The 19,951-nt window shown below is 39.2% G+C and overlaps 1 protein-coding gene across 4 annotated transcripts in view; it reads left to right on the forward strand.

The window, feature by feature from the left end:
* The first annotated feature begins 13,057 nt into the window (after positions 1-13,057).
* The window catches only part of NEMP1 (nuclear envelope integral membrane protein 1), a 39,073-nt gene continuing 32,179 nt past the window's right edge, over positions 13,058-19,951 (forward strand). For all 4 annotated transcript variants that reach the window (XM_087925471.1, XM_026713748.2, XM_087925472.1 and 1 more), the window contains exons 1-3: positions 13,058-13,393; positions 15,097-15,212; positions 15,715-15,934. In XM_087925471.1, the coding sequence (XP_087781597.1) occupies positions 13,300-13,393; positions 15,097-15,212; positions 15,715-15,934 (430 nt within the window). In that variant the 5' untranslated portion in view covers positions 13,058-13,299. The remainder of the gene's footprint in view (positions 13,394-15,096; positions 15,213-15,714; positions 15,935-19,951) is intronic.

The raw sequence follows: 19,951 nt of genomic DNA on the forward strand, positions 1-19,951 counted from the left end.
GAAAAAGGATACCCCAGCTTTCAGGGCTGATCCTCAAACAGTAATTCAAACCCTGAAATCCATCATAAACAGCCATAATCCATCCTGGGGTGATATGACCCAGCTGCTACAAGTCTTTCTAATGAAAGATGAACTATTAAAACTATTTGAAAAAACAGACCAAATAACTAAACTACCAACTGTCCCTGGTCAGGCAGCCCCAGCCCGCATCACATGGCCAGTACATCGCCCTGACTGGGACTACAATGATACCAATCACTGGGATGAATACACAAGAGCAAAAAATAACTTACTAAAAGCTTTAGAGGAAATAGGTAAAAAGCCTTTAAACTGGTCAGAATTTCAAAAAACAACACAAAGAGAAAAGGAAAGCCCTGATGCCTTTTGGGTCCACCTGTCAGAAGCAGCTATTGCATATGCCCATCTAGACCTTAGCTGCCTGAAGGACCAAAGGATTTTAGCTTCAGCCTTTGTGGACCAATCCACCATGGATATCAAAGAGCATTTCCACTGCTTTGTCTCTAACTAGCCAACCTTAGAAATAGCAGAATTGCCCAGGATCGCTAACTTTGTCTATGATCAAAGAGACAAACTGAAAGAGGAGGAGAAAGATAGGAAAAGGAGGATAGAAAGACATGAGGACTTAAAAATGTTTGCTGTAATGCAACATGATGCCAGACAAACGCCAGGTAAAACCCCCTATAATTCAAGGAAATGCTGGCATTGTCATAAAGCAGAATGGACCTCAATGGGAGCAAGGAAGGGAAAATGATCTGCCCCTTTCCTGACTAGAACATGAGAATGAAAACACTGAATTCATGGCTACCTTTAACGGGCTGGCTATTCCCCTAAAAAACAGCCCTGAAGGGGAACCCATTGTCACCATTCTTATAGGAGGAAAAAAATACAATTGCTTAGTTGACACTGGAGCCACCTCCTCATTAATTACTGAACCACAATATAAAGCTTCAGTGGCTGAAGGAGCTCGGGATAGCATAATGGGAGGGGGGGAATAATCCCTGTAGAATTTACCCACAACGTAACAGTAGAACTAGGACCTTTCACAGTAAACCATTCCTTCACTATTTGCCCCCAGTCACCACTATCCCTACTAGGAAGGGATCTCCTATGTAAAATGGGAGCTACCATAACATGTGTCAAACAGGGGCTGCAATTGGAGATCCCAGGAAAAGGCACACACAAGACAATCATGCTGATAACCAGCAACACAGGTCTTCATGAAGATTTAAAAAGCCTGCCACCCTCCTTATGGGGTTGGGATGCATCAGAAGTGGGGCTACTTAAAGGAGCAACACCTGTTACTATCCAAGTGAAACATGGACCACCTCCATGCATGCCCCTCATAGCACAAGTCCTCACACATATATTCCAGGCCCTGGGCATTACCCAAAACCTCCTTGTGCCCTATTTTCCGATATCATCAGGAGCCATGGAGAGAGCAAACAAAGAGGTGAAGACCCTATTGGGCAAACTCTATCAGGAGACGCACTTCTCCTGGCCACAAGTGCTCCCAATTGCCCTCTTTTATATCAGAACCAGACCAAGACAAGATATAGGTATTTCCCCCTTTGAGATCCTTTTGGGTCACCCCCCCGATACCCCACAAGGCCTAGATCCTCATTCCCTTTGCTTAGATAGGGCTCTCTCTTCTTATCTTACAGCCCTGCAAAAGAGACTTCAGACCCTCTGGACCCAGAGTGCGCTGACACAGACCTTACCCCTGGAAGAAGCCCTGCATCCATATGAGCCGGGAGATTGGGTGTGGATCAAGTTCTTCACCAGAACCTCACCTTTACAACCCAGGTGGAAAGGACCCTACCAAGTCTTACTAACTACACACACCGCCATAAAGGTTGCAGAACGAGATTCTTGGATACATTGGCAAAGCCAGCAGTCATAGACCATAGCCAAACTCCACCACAATCAATCCCACTCATCACACTGAAGAAAAATCTGGACACAGATCACTGGATGCTTGCAGCATTCTTCAACATCACTGAGACACACAGCTGTGAGGAACCAAGTGCACACGTTGAATTACTCAGAACCGGACTCCCAGGTGCTGAGTTATAAAACTCTATTTTTATTTTTTTAATTTTTATTTTAAATTTCTCTCACCTTCTACATTTTTTTTCTTTCTTTCTTCCCCCCCCCCCACTTTTTTATTTAACAAGGAAGAGACTTTAGCCATACCTTTAAGTAATTTTTGATACTTGACCTATACCCCTTTTTTACATTGTTACTTTTTTACATTGTACAAAAAAAAGGGGGGAAATCTAGCAATGGGAAACATGAAATGCAATATATACTATGTATTATTATCTGTAACAATTGTAACACTTGTAACACAAGCAACTGCATTCCTGGAACCAAAGCTTATCCCAGAGAAAGGAAATGTATGGGAATATTTAGCAAGAGAAATACTCAACACCACTAACTTTTGCTTAGCAGGAGGGAAATCAGTCAAGGACATCTTAACCACATGCCTAATGGGAATAGCAACTAGGCCACATAACCTAACTAACTACACCACATTTAGAAACCTTCCTGACTCCTATGAAAGCATTTTTAGGTGGGGCCACTCTACAAAAACCAAGGACCACACCATGTACACCTTGCACATTGCTGCAGTAACCACCTCAGAGATGCTTTAATGTCACTGGGTGCAGCACACCTAGGGTCACAGAATGCACCAGTCTTAGCAACACAGAACTAAAATACAACTATACAGAGACCATATCATTCTCATATAAGTTACCTGAAACTCCCACCAGGGTGTTTTTTTCCTTTGTGGCTTAAAAGCCTACTCGTACCTTCCTGCAAATGCCACCAACGGCCCCTGCACCTTGGGAAGGTTAACCATGCTTATGCCATCCTTATAGAGACGACACAGGAGAGCCTTCCAAAGTCTAGACTCAGACTGTGACTCCAAAGTCTCCCTTCTCACCAAAACAGAATATGTCTCATTGGCAATATCCCTGGTAGGGGTACCTGGATTGGCAGTGCAAAATTCTAGAAATTTGAATAGCCTAGCCTGTACCCTAGCAAAAAGGTTTGAATTTGACCTCCCATGCTCTGGATGCCTTTAACAGAGAACTGAGGGAGGTCAGAGAAGCCACCCTGGAGAATAGGGCAGCAATAGATTTCCTCCTCTTGAAGCATAATTATGGCTGCGAAACATTCAACGGGATGTGTTGCTTCAATCTAGATGAAACCTCAGGACTTGTGGGGAGGGACATCCACCACCTGAAAGAACTAGCTCAAAATATTGGTCATGAGCAATCATTCCTGGACTTTTCATGGCTCTTCTCGTGGATGCCAGATTTCCATTGGCTCAAAATCCTTACAACAACCATAGTCACTATTTGTGTCTTTGGAGCCCTCATGTGTTGCCTCTGTCGAGGCATACCACCCTGCCTTAGTTGCCTAAAGGCCTGTATTCCCTCTCAGAAGAGAAAATTAAAGGGGAAACAGGCAGCCATGATGATGATCCAGATTGATCACGAATACCAAGTATACCCAGACACTCAATCAGAGACTACCTTCTAAAAAAAAAATAAAAAAATGAAGGATTGTGGAAAGGGAACTTCAAGAAGACAGTAATGTCACTCAAACAGGAAAAGCCAAAGAGGAATATCAGGCCAGCCATAAAACAAACTTACATAGGAAAAGGAATCAAATAAAAGGCATTAAAGAATCCCTATAGACAAAAGCCTAAGTAATTAAGAAAACTAGACAAATAAGAAAAGGAAACCCTTACGAACACAGGACATACCAAATAAGCAAAACAAACAAACAATAGACACAAAAAATATAAATTATAAAAGAGACAGACAGGAGATTGCCACCAGACAAATATGAAAATCCATTATAAAGCTAAAAGAGATTAGGGAAAACACCGATAATACAATCTAACCACACCGCGGAGTTTGCCTTCCGCACTCCACGGAGTTTACCCTCCAGCAGGAATAAAGACAAAACCCAAACAGGATTTTACACATTAAGCACAAATACAAACATTCACACACAAAAGGAGAAAAGGGTATAAAAAACCAGGGACTTACCATATGAAGGTAGCTAGCTCAGGAACGCAGACTTCTTGCTGTCCCTCACCTTCCTGAAAAATAAAAAGATCCAGCTTTCAAGCAGTTGTCTGTATCCTTGCACCAGAGCTCGCCCAGCGGGAAAATCAAATCCTCGAAGGAAAGGCATTTAGACACCTTTCAAGAACACCCTGATAGAGAGTTGTTGCCTAGAATTGAACTCTGAACCTTCCGAATGGGGGAGAGTGTCTTCATTTCTAGGCCACCATGCTGCTCTCCAAGGTTTTTATATATAAGGACCTGACATTTTCCCCTTGGGTGACTTCCACAGGGCTCATCTTCTGATGAGATGAAGAAATAGGGGTTCATTCAGATTGGCATATTGAGCAGGAGAGAGATGTGTATGTTATATCATACCAATCTGACAGATCACAGGCTATTCCTGATATTTTTCATCTGCATGGTCTCTCTGGGATGCCCGCTGCACTGTGGGTGAATTGGCCCAGTGTGCTAAGGACCGCAGGTGCATCAAGCCAAGAGCAGAGCAGTGGTGGGCAGTGTGTGGGAAGGGACTTAACAATCATGTTATTAAGAAAATATTTGACATTCAACAACTGGGTCATGTGGGACGAAGGAACAGGATTGTGAAGCATTTTCATCCCACACAGGATAAAAGAAAAAAAAAAAAAAGCTCCATCCGCCCCCCTGAGCCTTTCCTGCCCCCAGTTTTAGCCTCCCAAACAGAATCAAAGAGAAAAGCAATTCACTTTTCCATTGTGGAAAAAAAAAATGTTGCTACTCTTATGCGGTGCCTGAATTTCTCTCCCTCTCTGAAGTTGGAAGAATGAAGTAACCTGCTTTGCATTTAGCTCATTTGCACTCGTGCTTTCATATTTCAGGCTATTCTTTCCATTTTAAAGGACTATAATTTTTTACAAAAAAAAGTTCAACCAGGCATGTGTGGGATATATTACAGCACAGTATACTTAATTTTTTGCAGCATTTGCATTCCATCATAGAGAAACCTGTGCATCTCCATTGTCAATCTTGCAAACAACAACAATCCCAAACTCATTTGCCTGAGAAAAGTATTCTGCAATAGGCTTTGGTTATTAGTATTAAGCAAAGGAAAGAATCTCAGATCTTTGGTCCATCTGCCTATTTAACTGAACGGCAGCAACTTTGAAGATTTTCAGACAAAAGGTTTTTCCCAAACCTGTTTGGAATGCCCGAAATCAAATCTGAGAGTTTGGGCATTCAGAGCATGTGACATTTAGTCACTGACTTGCACTGAACATTTCATAATCATAGTATCATTAATTAATCTTGCCTGGTTTATTTTTAACCTCCAAGCAGATTCTCAATCAAAGCAAATTATTTTGAAGATGGAAATTATTGATCTGTCACCTTTCTTAATGTTTCATTGGAAGTCCCAAGTGTCTCCTAATTTTATCCCTCTAACAATTCTGTCAAATAACTTGAGGTAAAATTGACTGGCTCAAAGCCACTAAGGCGAAGGTGGGATTCAGCAGGTTCTGACCAGTTCTGGAGAACCAGTAGCGGAAATTTTGAGTAGTTCAGAGAACCGGCAAATACCAGCTCTGACTAGCCCCACCCCCATCTATTCTGTGCCTCCCGAATCCCAACTGGTCGGCTGGGTCTTCTTTTGTTGCCCTGCACAGGAGAACGGAGCTGGAAAGCAGGTTAGTGAGGTGGAGAGGGAATGGGATTTTGCAGTAACCTTTCCCTGCCATGCCCACCAAGTCACACCCACCAAGCCATGACATGCCCACCAAGCCTCGCCCACAGAACTGGTAGTCAAAAAAATTGAATCCCACTACTGCACTAAAGGTACTCTGTGGTCATGAGGGACATGGATCCTGAATACCAGGGTGTTTATTCAACATCACAACCATTACATGTCTTTTTATGTGCATGTTGAGAAGGGATGTAGCTGGCAGCAATAGTACATGCTGGGATTATTAATCACCAAAGAGGATAAAAAAATTGAAAGAGTTATGCTGAATTAAACCAAAGACTAGGACCACCAAACTGTGAACCCAGAGTCATAACCAAGGATCATTAATCCAACTAACAAATCCTTCTTTTTGTCTCTCTCTAGCCTTGAAAGTGATTTCTAGGAAAACTTTCCTGAATTCCATCATGACAGACTATTAAATAATTTTGTATCTCTCTTCACTCTTCAGTGAAAATTTATCCTGGAATATAACCAAGTCTACTCCGAGAAGAGGAAAAACCTTGTTTGATTCATATATTGCAGTCATAACGCAGTTACGGTTTGATTTAAGATGCAATATCGGCTCTTGTGGCTTATAAACCATGATTTATGGCTTTGAAGAGTGTGTTATCTGAATAAGATGCTTATTTGATAAATTGTGAACAAACATATCTTAGGTGGTATGTGGGCCAGTTATCTGAGCACCTATACTTAGGAAAATGTCAAGATTTGTTTCCTTTTCCCCTCCTCCATTTCACTTCCATTCTGTTTTTTTTTTACATCTGAGATCAGAGGTTCTTTTTCTGGACTGGTGGCATGGTAAGATGGTGCTATGACTTTGGCACCAGAACAAAAGTTACTGATAGACATTTTAGACATTTTGGCATGATACAAACATGCTCTTCACCGAAAGCATTAGTCATCATTACTTCTGCTGGATGTAATTAATACAGAAAATGAATATAGGCTATACAGGCAATAAAAGGTGTCTTATTTTTTCGGGTAGGCTAATGATCTTTATTGCTGGGCTGCTTATGCACTCTTAAAATAAAGAAGAGGATTTAATCTTAAATCCTTTATCAGTGACTACATTCTACTGAACTAAATGGAATATAAGTATCCTAGTACAGACTTGCACATTAATGTCTAAACTGAAAGCCTATAAATTACAATAAAGTGGCAAAAAATGACAGCAAGATTACTTTCTCTAGCAGCCTGTCTGAAATATGGCAATTTATATTGTTGTGGTTGCAAGTATCTAAGATATGAGTTGGTATGCGGGGGAAAATCCAATGAATCTTTTGTTACATGTGTTCCTATTAGATTCCAGATATAACCAATACTCTTTTTCAATAAGATATTCAAATATTATTTGTACCCCGTTGTGTTCTGTTCTATCACTTAAGAACAACCTTCAATCGCTACATAAAAATAATTTGAATGTAATTCATACCATGCATAAAATATACGTGTTTTTTAAAAATGCAGGTGGGCTGATAATTATTGGAGGAAGCAGAGTAGGGGTGTTTTTCTTTTGCATTCTGGAGAAAGTTACTCTTTTCTTTTTGAAGCAGCTGTTTGTCTTGGAAATTCAATTGCAGTGCCAAAGAAATTATATTTATTAATTCCATATAGGGGAGTAGAGGTGGGGGAGATCAGCTTGCTGTAACTAGTGGCAGGTATTGCATTTTCTGAAACATACATTTTTAAACATAGTTTTAAAGATGTATTTGAGGCTGGTGTTAAATGCAGCACTATAGCCCTAGCCAATAAAGGAGCAACATGGAGTTATGGCTTAGCAAGGAAACATTGGTTTTTTAACAAAACTTGTGATCTATTGCAGTTACATAAAAAGATCATCCTATGGTTTCGAAGTACATTGCAAATGCATTAGTCCTTTGTTTTCATGATTTCTGAGTGATTACATAATAAGTTCTTTGTAACTGACAATTGCAGACAAGAACAACACATCCTAAGTCAATTAAACTTATTGAATAAATCACAACTTGTTGCTAATATATTATGTCCTAAATCCATAATTACAAGTTAAAGTAGCTGAATTCACACAGTAGACTAAAATATACTGTTGGCTTTTTATCATTTTGTATGAATGCAGACCAGAAAACCACTCTCAAAATATTGATTGCAACTGCTATGTTGCAAGCAATTAAGTGTAAACCATTATGAAGTCCACCAATGTCCTTTCACTGGGTAATTTCTAATTTGTATGCTAACTGCTTATTTTGTGATTTGCCATTTGAAGTATGGTACTAGTAATTTCTGGGTACTGGCATAATCTACATTTGGCTTCTGAGAGTTGAAAGATTTTAAAATTGGCACTTTTGACACCTTCCACATTTGAAAGTATTTTGATTAGAATTGTATAAAACTGCCCTGCTATGCAATCTGTTCCTATTCACATTTTTGCTAACTGGATACTTTAAAAGGCAGTCCTAATTATCCTTTTCTCCCTTCGAGTGTGGTTTTTAAAAATCTTATTTTCCTACCTTTAGAAAGTACTCAGAATAAAATCAATCCAAAATATGTGAACTACCAATAGTTCCTTTTTAAAAGGAACTGGTAGTGTTGTGAAACAATGTAAAATGAGATTGCGGTCATTCATGCATTAAAATATATTCAAGGATAATTTTTTTGTCTTTGGAACACTTTAAATTATAGCTTAAGAAACAGTTACATTGAAGTATAAGTTTATTATTTATTGACAAGTATAATACTTGTCAAAAAAAGAGGGGTGGGTTATAAGCCCTCTTCATATTTGATTACAGTTACAATTAATTAATCATTGTGCTAGTTCTTCATCCAAAGATTAGATCACAGGATGTCACCAACCAAGTTAGAGATCCTGGTATTTGCTAATCAATAATAATCTCAAACAGAGAGAGAGACTATGCTTGCAATTGGAAGCCATTCAAATTGCTGTAAAAACAAAGGGAAGGACTTTTGTCTAGGAGAGACCTGTATCAGCCACTGCCACTACCAAGTGGTTTTTAATAATCTGGTTCCATTGTTCCAGATATGCTGAATAAAATAAGACATGTGAAATTGAAGTTTAATCCCCATTGCTGTGCAGATAATTTACTGCACTACTATAGTGAAAAGAGATACCCATTTCTCCTATAACCTGGAATAAAATCTGTCAACATTCTTTCATTACAGTAATAGCATTGTTTCAATGTCAGGTAAGCCTCCATCCATCCTGAAAAGGTACAAAAAATGTCTAGCAAGTAACAAAGCCATTTGACTCAGGGAGCTCAGCACAATCCATTTGCAAGGTTTTGAATTCTGTAGACCAGGTGTATCCAATCCACGATCCACAGGCTGCATATCACCCTGGAAAGCTAGCTATGCAGCTTCACAAGATCATAAGCTTTTAATATTATTATGTGATTTATATACATTAACAATATTATATGTGGCTCAAGATAATTTTTCTTCACTCAGTGTGGCCCAGGCAAACCAAAAGAATGGACCCATCTGCTGTAGACCTTGTTACTATGATTTGGCTGTGGGCTTTGTTGATTCCCCCAGATCCACATTGTGTAATTGACAAATAGAATAGGGAAAACATGATTTGAGCTTCCTGATGAACAAAAGCTGCATACCAGACAGATATTACAAATTGTAAAAAAACAAACAACCCCACCTTAGTAAGAGGCAATTTGGTCTAGTGATTAAGGTACCTTGCTAGAAACCAGGAAATTGTGAATTCTAGTTCTGCTTTAGGCAGAAAAGCTGGCTGTGTGAATTTGGGCTACTCACTCTCTCTCAGCTGAATCAATCTCAAAGGGTTGTTGTTGTGGGGAAAATAGAGTAAAAGGAGGAGTATTAGTTATGTTCACTACCTTGAGTTATTTATAAAATAATAAAATTATTATCACTAATATTTAGGAAAAATTATAAAAATGATATAAAAATAAATAAAATTGCATTAATAAGCTTATGAAAGTATATTTTATTAGTTATCTTGGGGCAGCTGGTTACCCAACTTGGTGCTTCCACTACTGAGGCCCCTGTTGCACCTCACTTAACCCGTAAGTAATACTTGGTTGGAACCCTTCCTGTTCTAGTTTTAAATCACCAAAAGAAGGCAAGATTTGATCTAGGTCTTTGGTTTGCTGAATTGCATCCAAAATTATGGTAATGATGGGCTTCTTAATGTAGCTACACAAGCTGCCATGCCAGCACATCTCTTTCCACCAGCAACAAGAGCTGGTATTGATGATATACCAGTAGCAACCTTGGAAGGTGATAATAAAATGATAAAACATGAATAAAAGAAGGTGGACGTTTCAGCCCAAATTAGCAACTTTTTCTAAATTACAGCAAATGAACAGCAAAGCCCATGAGCATATTCTGAGTCACCAAAAATAGTAACATTTGCCCAGTGGGTAATTTACAGAACTTAGTGAGCCTAACTTGAATGGAGTGTACTTCTGCAATACAAAAGATTTCAACAGAATGAAAAGAATGAAGAGAATACCTGGCACACAGTTTTCCAATTTTATTTCAGAGATGAGCCATCAGAAAAAAAAAAGAATGGGCTCTGTAAGAGTGAAATGAGTAGCATCAACAGGGATAGAAGCTGAAGCATTAGTCTTTGGAACCAGAGAATGAAATTATGCAATAATTACAAGTTCTCAAATCCTGAATAAAATATAAGGACCCTTCCTTTTCATCTTCCTGGCTTAAGATCAGGGAAAATAGGGGTGTTTGCAGATTAATAATGTAGGGATCAGTTCCTTCTGGCCAAGGTAAGAGGTCATTAGAACTGTTATCCTCTTACCAATCTCAGAGAAAATGTAAGATTGTGAAATAGAAGGAACTTTCCCTGAGGGGATCAGTATTTTTGCTTGTAAGAGACTTATATCATGAGAAAAGGTCACTCACAAATGGTCTAGATCAGAAAGATCTACTGCAGTTGGTCATTATTTCCTTTTCTGTAGCAAGAACCAACCCAATTTCTAGCAATGTTTGGTTTCTGGCACAACCAAATAAGCTCATCTGAAGTAAAACAAATGTTAACACAAATATCTAGGATAAATCTTTATAAATCAGGTTATGACCCATGGCCCATAGCTCGGCTGTTGCACTGAGTACAGTTGGTCAAATGGTTAATTTATATGTTCCAGAGACCTTAGAAAAGGGGTATCAAACTCATGCCCATGGGCCAGATGTGTCATGTGCTGGGCATGCCCACATCCGGTTTAACAAAGGGAGAAGTCACAATGTCATGTGACGCCACTGTGATGACATGAGTTTGACACCCTTGCTCTAGAACCAATTGTTACCTCCAGTTAAAAACAAACACTTTTAAAACCTGAGCACTATAGAATCACAGTATATTGGGTCCTAATTGCATTCTAGAAAATAAAAATGGCAGTAGTTGTCATAGTAATTTTAGTTGGTGTCCTTGGCTACATTTAACCGAGTTCTAAGATAAGGCACCAGAATGGTACTGAGAGATGGGGTGCCAAAAGGGAAACCTGCTAATGTAAAAATTGCCACTGATGGGATAGGTCAGTGGCATTATTAAAATTCCACTGCCAACACTATTTGTAAAATGGAGCTCACATTTATAAGATTTAAAATATAAAAAATGTCCCAACACTTTTTCCAGCACAGATTTCATATCAGACCTTCACTGAATAAAGGGACTTAATTGTGGCAGCACCAGTTTCATAGGGCAGCGACAGCATTTCAAGAATGGATTTTTGAAAGCTGTTTTGAAACTTCATCAATATACCATAACATACTTTTACTTTGGTTTGTGAATTGTTTGGCTTGATAGCTTCTAACTTTTGTTTTTCTATTTCTTTTCGGGCTAGTTTCCTTTTGTTATTTTTCCATAGATTTCCAAATTTGTAATAAAAGGTTTTTTTTAAAAAAAAGCCATTGTGCCTACTATATTGCATATGATTTCCCCATTCTATGAGGATTCAGAGGTGGAACTGTATACAGTAATTCAAACAGCCTAGAGATGGAAGGGACCTTGGAGGCCTTCTACTCCAGCTCCCTGCTCAAGCAGGAAACCCTTTCAGAAAAGTGGCTGTCCAGTCTCTTCTTAAAAACCTCCAGCGATGAAGCACTCTCAACTTCTGAAGACAAACTGTTCCATTGGTTACTTGTCCTCACCGATAGGAAGTTTCTCCATAATTCCAGGTTGCTTTTCTCCTTGATTAGTTTCCATCCATTGTTTCTTGCCTTCTGCTGCTTTGGAAAATAAATTGACCCCCTCTTCTTTGTGACAGCTCTTAAATACTGGAATACACCCGACTAATCCTTCTTTCCTGTAGCCATAACCAGCTCCTGCAACCGTTCTTCACATGCTTTAGTCTTTAATCATCTTAGTTGCTCTTCTTTGCACTTTTCCCAAAGTCTCAGTATCTTTTTTATGATCTGATCAAAACTGGATGCAAATGTCTATGCTGGAAGTCTCCAAACTTGGCAACTTTTGAGACTTGTGGACTTCAGCTCCCAGAATTCTCCAGCCAGAGTTGAAGTCCACAAGTCTTAAAGTTGCCAAGTTTGGGGAGCCCCCTGGAGATTCTCAATCATCCAGTCATGGTTGCCCCAAAGGTGCTTTTTAAAGAGGCTACTGGTCCAGTTGCCTCTTGAAAAAGCACCTTTGGGACAAAACTGGATGCAGTATTCCAGGTGTGGTCTTCCTAAGGATTTATAATGCGGTGCTAATTCTTCATATGATTTGGATTCTATGCCTGTAAATTGTATTCGGTTTGTTGGCTGCTGCCGCACACTGCTGGCTCCTGTTTAAGTGATCGACCACTAGGGCTCCAAGGTCCCTCTCAAAGTTCTCTCTGAACTCTACTGTATAATCTGAATTTCCCACAAAAACAGCGCCCTTCTGGTTTCCCGCCCTTCAACATTGCCACACCCAAGGAGTCTCAGTTGCAGACTGTCATTCGGGAAACTGTTGCTAGTGCAGGCCCTTGACGATTGCTAAGGGAAATCACTCTGCACTCTTGCGGACAAAAGCAACCCTCGTCCTTTCCGCTTCGCCTGCTAAAGAAATACTGCCGTTTCCGTCCGAAGAAAAGTGAGGGGCGGGTGTTTGTCACAGTTCTCAATTCTGTCTCTTCGATTGGTTGAAAGTTTTGTGAGCTTCCAACCAATCGGGAAGGGAGAATGGGTGTGGTTAATGACGAACGGCTTGATCCCCCGGTTGAGTGGACAGACGCTATATCAATTTCCCCGTAAATTCGTGTGGAGAGGCGTTACTTCACAAGAGCCTCGACTCTGATCGTTGATTGGTTCCGTCGCTTCAGTCAAGGCGACCGTTGGCAAGGCGGATTCCAAGGCCGGCCACCCCTCCCCCCCCCACGTCAAGCGGCTTGTAATTGGGCGCTGGCGGGAGAGCGTAGCGCCCGTGGCTCTCGCTCTCCGATAGGCTGCGGGCGCCACCGCGAAGGGAAGGTTTATTTTACGATGGGGGGCGGGTGAGAGGCCGGCGGGGAGGTTATGGCGGGAGAGACGAAAACAGCTTCTGAATGGCCTCATGGCTGTCGCCTCCTCTTTCGGGTTCTGGTCCTTTCGATCCTGGCGTGCAGCTCCGGTAAGTGGACAGGAGTGCGAGATAGTTCAGGGCATTCCCCAGCCTTTTCTGCCCCTTTTCCTCGTGAGCCCCTTCCGATAACGGAAGCTTCAGAGTACCTCAGGACCGTTATTGTTCGTAAGCGACGATTGGGCTTAGATTGATTTCTCAACCGGAAATCCCCGTCCCGAGATATTCCTTATCATTTTGGGAGAACGAATGGTACTCTGGGTGCTTTCTCCAGGCCAGGCTTTCCCGTCCTGTTCCTCTCCAAAATGGGACTACGCTTCCCAGAATTCCCAGCCAGGCTTTGGGCACTTGTCTTCAGAGCAACGTGTTGTATCAGCTTGGGCTGTCCCGAGTATTAATTTTCCTCAATTTAAAAGTCTGTAAGTGATGGGGGGGGGCGGTTTGCTTGGATTAAGATTAGAGGTGGGCATCTGGCTTCTTGGGGAAGGTAGATTTTCAAGAAATAAAGATAAGATAACCTTTATTGCCCCCCCTTTTTTTTACTGTGAGCACACTGGCCCACATTAAAAATGAAATTCTGTTGCCCGCTCTCAAAAGAAATTATATATCTATCCATACACACACATAATACACATATATACATGCTTTATATCTACCTATCTATCTACCCATACATACATTTGTTGTTAGTCGTGAAGTCGTGTCCAACCCATCGCAACCCCATGGACAATGTTCCTCCAGGCCTTCCTGTTCTTCACCCTTCTCCGGAGTCTGACTGCTTCAGTGACTCCATCCAGCCACCTCGTTCTCTGTCGTCCCCTTCTTCTTTGGTCCTCAATCTTTCCTAGCATTAGGCTCTTTTCCAGTGAGTCCTTCTCATTAGGTGACCCAAAATTGAGTTTCATCTTCAGGATCTGGCCTTCTATAGAGCAGTCAGGGTTGATCTCCTCTAGGACTGACTGGTTTGATCGCTTTGCAGTCTAAGGGACTTGCAGGAGTCTTCTCCAGCACCATAGTTCAAAGGCCTCAATTCTTTGGCACTCAGCCTTCCTTATGCACACACACACACACACGCTATCTATCTATACATACATACATACATACATATATGAATAATTGTCCCAAGAATGAAAGTCAGGTGGTATAATGCCACTTGGATGACCATGGTAGTGTGAGAAGACAATATGGGTTGTTATTTAGAGTACTCACAGAAATAACATCAAATGAATTATTAGGCAAAATTGATACTCTGTAGCATATTCTGTTTTCCAGTGAGTTGTGGCATCTGTTGTTACTGTTACCCACATCTTCCAAAGTTAAGGACAAATGTTTACATCTGGTTATTAGCTTGTTCTTCATGCATATCATATGGGGGCTATGTGGTTAATGCTTATTTTAGTGAGATTATAATTTGTTCATTTATAAAATTTATAATGGCTATTTTATGGTTGTTGATGTCAGTGCCAGGAGTAAATGGGTAAAATGTCCATTAATCTTTTAAAAATCTAAATAAGTTCAGATTGAGACTTAAGTCCAATTTCTTTTAGTGTGCTCTGTGATTTGACACAAGCAAGATAGATTGAGATCACATAGCCTTTTGCGTGACTGCTTGCCATTAAAGCATATTGGAATTTTAGATATGACTATTCTGATACTCATTTTGTATAAATCAGCCTCATTGTCTTAATTCCAAAGGCATCTCTTCATTTTGCCAATATATCTAATGTTTTTTTTCTTTGTGTGGATTCCTGTAGATGGACGTGTAATATTACTTAAAGAACATGAAACATATGTACTTTCTTCCCCGGAACAGTTTTGCTATTCAAATAAAGTGACCCCCAAATGGCATGATATATGGACCAAAATTCAGGTAAGAATTTGATTACTTTTTTTTTTTTTGTAGCTGAGATGAATCGTGCAATAGCATATTGTAGTTGCTCATCAATACAAGCTATATTTTAACCTATCTCTGTGTTAGAGGTTGGGAATAGAATTAGGTCACATGATTCTAGTAGACAAAGGGTCAGAGTTCCACACTAACTTTTTTGTATGTTTCTTGTATTTCTCAATTAGTTTCACAATGAGATTTAATATCAGTCTCCTTTGTCATCACTGGATTAAATAGTTTTTTTCTCCATAAATAAACTGCAAGATGCTAAACTTTTCTAGATTTCATTTGACAATTTTTCAAAACCCTATTCTTTGGCATTTTCCCCTGAAACTAGTTGTTTATTTTGTAAGGACATTGCAGCATAACTTGTTGTTAAATGTAATACTGGCTGTTCAACCAACTGTTAAATAGTAACATTAACGAATCTCTGCATTAATTATGAAACTGTCCTCTTTTTGCTATCTTCCTTTGTTCCATCCAGATCCGGGTAAACAGCACCAAGGTGATCCGCGTCATCCAAGTTGAAAGTGAGGAGAAGCTGAAAGAACTGGATGGATTTAATTTATGGATGTATGTTGGCTTGCTCTTCAAAGAGAAACTTAATGATAGCTACATTAATGTTGACATTTTCAGTAAAGAAACCTGCTTGAAAGTTGAGACCTTAGACCAAGGCTCCCAATACAGCATCAGTGTTACTCGAAGTAAGTTTTCTTTTATCTTAGTTGCTCTAATACAGATAGTCCACCAGTTATGACTACAGTTGGGCCCAGAATCTCAGTCATTGAGTGAAGCAAATGTTAAGTAAATCGCCACGTCACCATGTTGTTCAACAACCACAATCTCGGCTCTCCCAGTTGTGGACATTAAGTGACCATGCAGGTCATTATTCTCGGGAGGCCTGGATCCTTTCCCTACTCCACTTAGGTGAAGTATTGAAGGCTCAATTAATGTAGGAGGTTCAAAACACTGGGATCTTACTAGTGTTCTCTTCAGATTTGAGGTTCATTCCTCCAGTGCGTCGAGGGGAGGGGAGTCTTTCAGCACACTGGGAAAAACTGACCTCTAGTCTAATGTCCCCTCTGCTTGCAACTTTTCCTGTTGGCTTCCCTGTAGACTTTTTGAGGAAACAGCAGAAAAGATTCCAAATGGCAATCATATTATCACAGGGCACTTGGCAATCGGTTATAAATAGGAACAGGTTGCCAAGCCACCCAAATGTGGTTATGTGACCAAAGGTCTTGCAGTATGGCATGGATGATGCACTACCTGGCATGCTCACACAATGACCTAAATTAAATATAAGGAAAAATGGAGAGACTTCCGGTGATGTTGCGGCATGGCGAGGTAGGAGAACCTTGATCTGCTCTCCTACATCGGGGTTTTTGCTCGTGGGGGCTGTTCGAGGCGAAGTTAGATCCTGGTGGGATCACTCAAGTGAGGAAGAACTCTTGGAGCCGAAGTGGGAATTGCAATCCCGGAGGTAAAGAAGGGAGCCCGAAGCACAGGGCAAAAGAAGTCAGCCAGTTAGCCGGGTCCGAAGAAGCGACGGAACAACTTTGGGAAGGAAGCGGAGAGACGAGATTGAATTTGGAGTCCGGGAAAGAGGCTGAAAGGAAATCGATGTTGGATTATAACTAATGGATAAATTTGAAAGGTAATTGGTACGTGTGTGAAATGCCGGAGCAGAAGGGGGAAAGTGGATAGTGGCGGCAAGACTGAGCTGTTTACCCATAGCTCCAGATAAAGTGGAAAATTGCTTTTAAAAAGGAAAGTGGAAAGGAAAGAAGAGTGACTATTGATGAGGAAAGTTTTGTATTTCCAGCCACATGAACATACCACGGAGAGTATTCTATAGTGGAGAAGAACTGAAACTTTGAAAGTGATTAGAGGAGTGACAGTGCAATTCGGGGAGGCAGACATTGTGACAGGGAGAGCAGAGTAAAGTGGCAGAGGTACCAGACTGAACTGAGAACTGAGACTTGAGACTTGAAGTTATTACTGGATATAACTGGATTATAATCTCATTTTCTATTTACTTAGGGTATATATTTAATTAATAAGAAAACAAGATTGATTGGTTATTTTGAAATAGGTCTTAATTTAAGTAAGTGATATTTAACCTCTTTGGAGTATATTTTATATCTTTTTTTTCACTCTTTACACATATCTGATTGACTATAGATTAATGATTTTAATATATTGATTAATATAAAGATGAGGTAATTAATTGTTCTTTCCCTCTCTTTCTCCTACCCTCCTTATATTAAATACTGTGAACTATTGAAATATACATATAAAATATTAATTAGAAATCTAAATTCTTATTATATATTTAAGGTAATATTAACTGAAATATAGCAAGTAATTTAAAGAAGTAATTGGGGTTACAGCATTGTTATATACTTAAACATAGTTGAATGACCTGTTAGATCGGGGTCGCCAACCTTTTGAACCTCAGAGACCACCAAACTCATACTTTTAAATCCTGAGGCCCACCAATACTAATTTTTTTTAAAAAGATAATGTATTTAATATAAAATTTTATTTTTTATATTAAACATAAATTTAATATTAAAAATTAATATATATGCTTATTTAGTTATAACAAAACCATAAATGCTTAATCATAAAACATTTATTGTAACAAAATTATTAAAGTTAGTGCAATTATTACAAAATATTGAAACATTTAAATGTTACACATTTTTAGTGTGATGTTTGTTCCTGCTTGTTTGAAATAAGTTTATGGATTTTTGGCTCCAATGATGTTATTGCAAGACAGAGAGTTGTTATTTCAAGACGAGACTGGTACCGAGTTTTAATTGCTGTGACAGTTGATAGTTGTCAAAATCAATTTGATGCCATTAATGTTACAGTCAAAGAAAATAAAGTTAAGATCAAACTTACCTAAAAAGAGAATCAACCTAGCTTGACCCTGGGGTGCTGTGTGTCCAGACCAGGCACTTTCTCTTGGCCTCTGGACAGGAGGCCCAAGAGAAAGCACCAGGCACACAGCCTTCCATGAACCTCTTTTGTGTTCCTTCTCTCAAGAAGCTTGGTCAGTCTGAGTGAAGGAAAATGAAGACAGGCAGATTGATGGTGGTAGGAAAGTCAGTCCGATATTCCAGAGTTGTAGTAGCCACAGCTACTTTGGGGCAGCTCCTCCTGGATGACCAAAGGGTCAGTCCTGTGACTACTACAGCTCTGGAATATGGGATTGGCCTGTCTGGGGAGGGAAGGCCGCTGAATGGGGGGGACAGGGGGCAAGTGGGGGCTGACCTGGGGGGGACGAGGTTGGGAATTGTGGGGCAGAGTGAAGGGAAAGGAAGGGCCCTCTCATCCTTTGGGTTTGAGAGGATCCAAAGTCCTGATGTTTTGTCTTTGTTAAGTAACTAGCATTTTTTCCCCAATACTTTCACACTTATGAAAGTTTATCAGAAAGCAAGAAATACCATTTCCGCTCCATTTTCTTTTTTTTAAAATAAACTTTATTGAATTTTATTACATTAAAAACATAAAAAATATAATAACAGCTGTTTGTGGTGCTTATCGTGTAACAATCATTTGTGCGATATTTACAAATATTTGTGCATAATTCTATTTTATCTATATTCTATGTTTAATAATTACTTATCCTTAGTCTGTCTCCAATCTATCCAATTATACCATTGTTCCCATACCTTATAAAATATTGAAGATTCCTTATCTTTTAAACTCAGCGTTAATTTATCCATTTCAGTACAATTCATAACTTTTTGTATAACCAGTTCCTCTACAGGTGTATATGGCTGTTTCCAACACTGGGCAAAGGCAATCCTGGCAGCAGACAGCATGTGTAATAATAAGTATTTTGTACTCTACATATTTTTTTAAAAAAAAAACAAATTTTATTAACTTTACAGAACACACAGACAATCAAGGCATAATAACATAAAAGATCTTTCTGGAAAAACCAGTAGGACATACAAAATATTTCCAAATTGTAATATGTATATTTACGTTATCTGCTCAACTTCATATCTTATCCCAATTTCTCCTTTTCATTCTATTATCCAGATTATATTTCTTACTAATTAAAAATTTTTGCCTTTCAAAAAACAATACACAAACATACAAGACATAAAACATAAAAAACATCATTTCTGAAAGCTGCTTGATCCCGGGTTAAAACTCTTCACACAGACGCAAATTCAAAAATCATATTTACTTTATATATCATTCCATATCTTATTACCATTTTCAATTTTCTATATAGCTTCTTCCCTCTTTTATCTTTCTTAGTTTTATTTTATTTATCTTATCTCAGTACAATTCATAATACTTATCATTCTTTGTCTGTTCTTTTCCAGTTATCCATCCATCTTTTCTCTTTAAATATACTTCTCCTGTACACTGATTGGAGTAACACCTTTGACTCTTTCCCCTAACTTAATAATGCTTAATATAACACTTACATTATATTGGGATTCTGATTAGTACATTCTAAAATTACACAATAAATTTTATAAGAAAAACAAGTACACTACAATTACAAAATAAGAGCATATAACCCACCATAGATACCATTAAAAAGCTAATCATATATATTAATACACATTTTACTCTAAATACACATACAAAAACACACTCTTATGTACCTCCCAGAATCCCTTTTTCAATTAAATTTACCCATTGTCTCTAAATAGATTTTGTTTCTTTAAGTCTTGCTTCCCACCATT

The sequence above is a fragment of the Pseudonaja textilis genome, chromosome 2 (genome assembly GCF_049901715.1).
Source record: "Pseudonaja textilis isolate UNSWEBS1 chromosome 2, rPseTex1.2, whole genome shotgun sequence".
NCBI lineage: Eukaryota > Metazoa > Chordata > Lepidosauria > Squamata > Elapidae > Pseudonaja > Pseudonaja textilis.